Consider the following 4,576-nt stretch of genomic DNA (forward strand, 5'->3'; position numbering starts at 1 on the left):
TATTTCTTTTGATGTAATCTTTAAGAAAAATTTATGGGAGGACATCAAGTTACTGTCCTGTCTTAGTTAAACAAATGTCTTGGTCTTGACCCTTTTGGAATTCATAAACCTGGAGGATTTGCTATTGCTTTTTTTTGCAACAGTTAGAAAAAAGATGTAGTATTATGCTATTAGTAGAAAATTGATACCAAATATGATAAATCATTATCATTTAAGAATCAAAATAAGTTTTATAGAAAATACATTCCCACATTCCCACTCTTTGGTACCTACTGGCTGAGAGGAGGGCCATGTTCTGGTTGGAAAGCCACCTGTCCTGTTAGGAATCTGATGATGGCCACTCAGGAGGCTCCTGCTGGCTCAGGAGGTGCACATTCCTTTTTGCCTGCAGCAGGACAAGAAGCTGCTGTTGCCTCTGGGCTGCAGGTGAGCCAGAGAAGTTGCCTTGCAGGCTGCAGGGTGTGCTGCAGCTGAGAGATTGATTCTCCTGTTACAGGAGGATACCTTTCAGCAATACGTGAAGCCAGAGATTAATCCCAAGCTTTCAGACTTCTGCATCAGTCTGACAGGAATAACCCAGGTAATTTGCACTTTCGTTTCTTCAGGAAGAAATAGGAAACAAAAAAGGGATGTGTTGTTGATGTGTTCAGACTGGTAACTTTAAATGGTAGTCTTTCATGGTTATTTTTCTGTAAGGCCTATTATCTTGTTTTTTTCCCTCTCCCAATTATCATAGAGCTGATTTCACTAAGTTGGTCATTTTGCAGGGAAAAATAGTCTCTTTAAAATTCATGTGGAGAAATGTAATCTTTAGTAGGGCAAAGGACCTTTTGAATTGTATCAGTTCCTCTCCTAATATTTTTGCTCTGAAGAGTTTAGAGTCTTGGGATGGCAATGGCTTGTGATAAGTGAATTAAGAAGAAGCCTGGGAAACAACCTCAAAGGTTTTAATCCAGGCTCAACTACAGACTAACCTTGTTACCTTTACAGAAGCTATTAGGAGGTGGGCTCTTCTAGCAGTGTTTTTGTGTTTAGAAAAACCTGCCCAGTCTTTTCAGTTTAGAAAAACCTGCCCAGTCATCTGTTAACGTGTTATCTGGTTTTGTAAAGGTTTTGATGAAGCCAAGTTTTTTATTGCCCATATACCAATACAGTTTATACACTTAATGCTGAGGGATTTTTTTCTGAAAAAATGTTCCTTACTTTGTTGGTTTTGTTGGTTGTTTTTTGTTTTTTGGGTTTTTTTTTTTGTTCCCTTAGGACATTGTTGACAAAGCTGATATTTTTCCTCAAGTTCTGCAGAATGTTGTAGAGTGGATGAGACAACGAGAACTGGGAACAAAGTACAGCTATTCCATGTTGTCTGATGGGTATGTCCTTATGCAGCCTTCAGCACAATCTAAAACTGCAAAACCACATTTAATATTTGTGAGAGCATTGCTAAAGATGGATCAGGACACTGCCATTTTGCTGGTTTTATTTAAATTGAAGCTTTTGTTAAAATTGGTAAAGCTGAACTGTTCAAAATGAAGCTTAAATCCATCAGATGGCGCCATTTCTTTCCTAGTGGTCTGTATGCAACAGAGTGCTGCTGAAGACTTTATGCTTTGTTGCTGCTGTAATTCTCTATTTATATCTAGCACATAATACCTGAAAATAACACTCTGCAATTTTTAGTTTTTAACCTATAACTACATTGCTATCTTTGGAAGCAACAGTGAATTAAAAAAAGAAAATGCTAAAGAAAAGCTGATGCAAGACTGGTTATGTTACTGGACCTAAATGTCTCTGGAATTACCCTCCAGAGGAATCCCCTCAGTAAAATTCCTTAAGGAAAACAGGTGCATTGAAATATCTGTTGTATAGGTGAGATTGCATAGACAACTGGAAGAGATGGGGGAAAAAAAGCTTTACTTTAGCTTGCAGCTTACAAACTTGTTGGGGTGGTTCCCTTCAGGAAGGCAGGCTGCTAAATAAACAGGAGTATAATTTCTTCATATTTTCATAGAAATCTGGTTTCTCATAAAACTTGGTGCAGTCTAGTTTCAATAACCTACCTGAAGTAGAGAGATAAATGCATACCCAAATAATCTGGAAGATTTAAGGTGTCGCTTGCATCCCCGAGGGCTGTGTAAGCATCTAATTTATTGGCAGTTTTCAGTGTTGGTGTGGTAGTTGGTGTGCTATTTTTTGTCCTAACCATTGTGGACCTGAAACCATCCTGGTGAAAGTCTTGCTCCTGTCATTATTTTTTCCCCCATGATTAACAAATTCGTATCAAAAAATTCTTTACCAGGATTACAGCAAATGAGCTTCTCCTAAACTGTTTTCATTCTGATCACCAGAGACAAGACAGCTTTTAGTTCTACACCAGTGCAATATACAGAACACAGGATTATATATGACTAATATTTTCCTATTTTGACTTTCTAAGATCTTGGAATATGAGTAAATTTTTGAACATCCAGTGCCGTATTAACTGTATCAAATACCCTTCTTTTGCCAAAAAGTGGATCAATATTCGCAAATCATATGGGAACTTCTACAAGGTTTGTACAAATTGCTGTTTCTCTTACGGGAAGTTTTGGTTTAAAAGTCTAGAATGACTTGTTGTGCTTGTCATCTCTACTTGTGTAGTATAAAATTATAGTACTTGAACTACTTGCCTGGTGCCTGATTTTCAATTTTCAAATGTGTTTCATGTGCAGATCTCACTTCACTAATTGAAGGTCATATAATTACTGCATTTTGATTTTAATCTTGTTTTTAAGAATCATGTTGTGCTCCTTGAAGGATTGTCTAAAAATGTTACACCGGTCCTCTTAGATCAAATAGTTCAGCTGAAAAGACTGTTTTGATTTTTTTATTATTTTTTCCTGTTTTCATGCAATACACTATAAAACTAATTTCTACCTTTCCCCTCATAGAATCTTGACTTTTGACAGTGTAATGGAGGCAGAAAAAGATTAGGATGTATCTACAGTGGAATCAAATTGTCAAGAGAAAGGTAATATTGACTTTTAATACTGAATTCAGTGCTGGACCTTATTCTGCTTTCTGTCAGACTACCATAAAATGAGTTATTGGAGATTCTAGCAAATTCCCAATCAGCCTACACTAAAGTACTTTTTTTGAAAGGGATTTCAGCCTAGCTAATGGTCTTTATTTGAAGGGCTTTTTCATACTAAATGTAACCTCTAGATAAAAGAGAGATTGACATTTAATTAGGGAAGAGCTTTACTTTGTGCTGGACAAATATTACAGGGTTGCTGTAGGTGTTGCTGATCAGATCCTGTGAAGGTTGAAGGCATTCAGGAGCTTGGTGCTTCTTTAATCACTTTAATTTAAAAGGAAATTAGGAAGGAATTTAAAAGGAAAACCAAACTCAGATTCCCTCTGCAATGTCACTGCTTTTTGTTTTTTATAAAGATGGTTAAACTTATCTAGGTCACAGCTTCCACCCTTGCCAGCACAAGTGTAACTTGAGCTGGTGCTGGTCAGAGGCTCTTGACCCAGGTCCCAGGTCTAGACAAACTCCTGTTGACTATTTCTGCTCTGTAAAAATGAGAGTCTCTGTCTCACCAAGGTGCTTTGAAGTTAAATGGTAAGTGATCTGACAGAAGGCAACATGAAAGTAATTTGTGACTTAAGTAGGCTTAAAATCTGCATGTGTTTCTACTGCCCCGTGTTAGATTAAAAAGGCTTGGTACCCAACCTAATCCTTGAATGTTACTCACTTTTTCCATCAGGTTCCTAGGAATCAGACCAAGCTGACAATCATGCTTGAAAATCTGGGCATGAGTTACGATGGGAGACCTCACAGTGGACTTGATGACTCTAAAAGCATTGCAAGGATCGCTATCAGGATGCTGCAGGATGGCTGTGCCCTGCGGATGAATGAGAGAATTCACGGTGGGCAGCTGATGACAGTCTCCTCCTCAGGCCCCTTAGAGGGAGCCCCTGCTCCACAGATGCCCCGCTACAGAAACTAGCGAGCAGGTCAGGGCTCTGCCCCGGGGCTGCCCTCGCATACCCGCTAAAGACTCCAGAGCTTATTGAATGGCCACCTCTGCCAGCTTGTCTGCCGTGCAGAACCCTAAAGCACCTTAACGAATCATCTCTGTCGAAATAAAGAGGAGCACGGAAGCTGTTTGTTCTTTGAAGCCTATTGCAGCAATTTCTTTTTGTACTGATGACTTCTGTTGTTGTTTCCAACTTTGCTTAGCAGTGAGGTTGATATCTGGAATCCAGACCAAGTGTTAAGCTTTTAAGAAGGTGTAATTTGAACACCTGCAAAGAGGGATTGGGCCTGTGTGCTGCTGTACTACCCCAGCCTGTGGGCACTATTTGTTCACTGTGATGTACTCCAATGATATCTAGCATCTGCTTATTCATTGCACACAAATAAGCCATTCCTGGAAGAACTGAAAGAGCAGTGGTTGGGCTGGCCCTTCCTGATGAGGCACTCTGCTAAGGGTTCCTACCAGTTTTTTGATTTTTTACAAAGTCTAGGAGAAATGGGTGTACATTCATCAGTTCTAAAGCAGTAGAGGAGTACTCTGTTGTTTGAGGTTCT

General features: G+C 39.1%; 1 protein-coding gene across 1 annotated transcript; it reads left to right on the plus strand.

The window, feature by feature from the left end:
* Positions 1-333: 333 nt before the first annotated feature.
* LOC129120970 (3'-5' exoribonuclease 1-like) lies at positions 334-4,163 on the plus strand. Its single transcript, XM_077176616.1, has 5 exons — positions 334-367; positions 459-580; positions 1,261-1,370; positions 2,435-2,549; positions 3,750-4,163. The coding sequence occupies exons 1-5, from the start codon at positions 334-336 to the stop codon at positions 3,990-3,992; spliced, it is 624 nt and encodes a 207-aa protein (XP_077032731.1). The 3' UTR covers positions 3,993-4,163.
* The last annotated feature ends 413 nt before the right edge of the window (positions 4,164-4,576 follow it).

The sequence above is a fragment of the Agelaius phoeniceus genome, chromosome 4 (assembly GCF_051311805.1).
Source record: "Agelaius phoeniceus isolate bAgePho1 chromosome 4, bAgePho1.hap1, whole genome shotgun sequence".
NCBI lineage: Eukaryota > Metazoa > Chordata > Aves > Passeriformes > Icteridae > Agelaius > Agelaius phoeniceus.

Coding starts and splice junctions, on each gene's coding strand:
- LOC129120970 (XM_077176616.1), top strand. CDS start 334: ATGGCCACTCAGGAGGCTCCTGCTGGCTCAGGAG. Junction 368..458: donor GGCTCCTGCTGGCTCAGGAG/GTGCACATTCCT, acceptor TGCAGGCTGCAG/GGTGTGCTGCAGCTGAGAGA. Junction 581..1,260: donor GTCTGACAGGAATAACCCAG/GTAATTTGCACT, acceptor TTGTTCCCTTAG/GACATTGTTGACAAAGCTGA.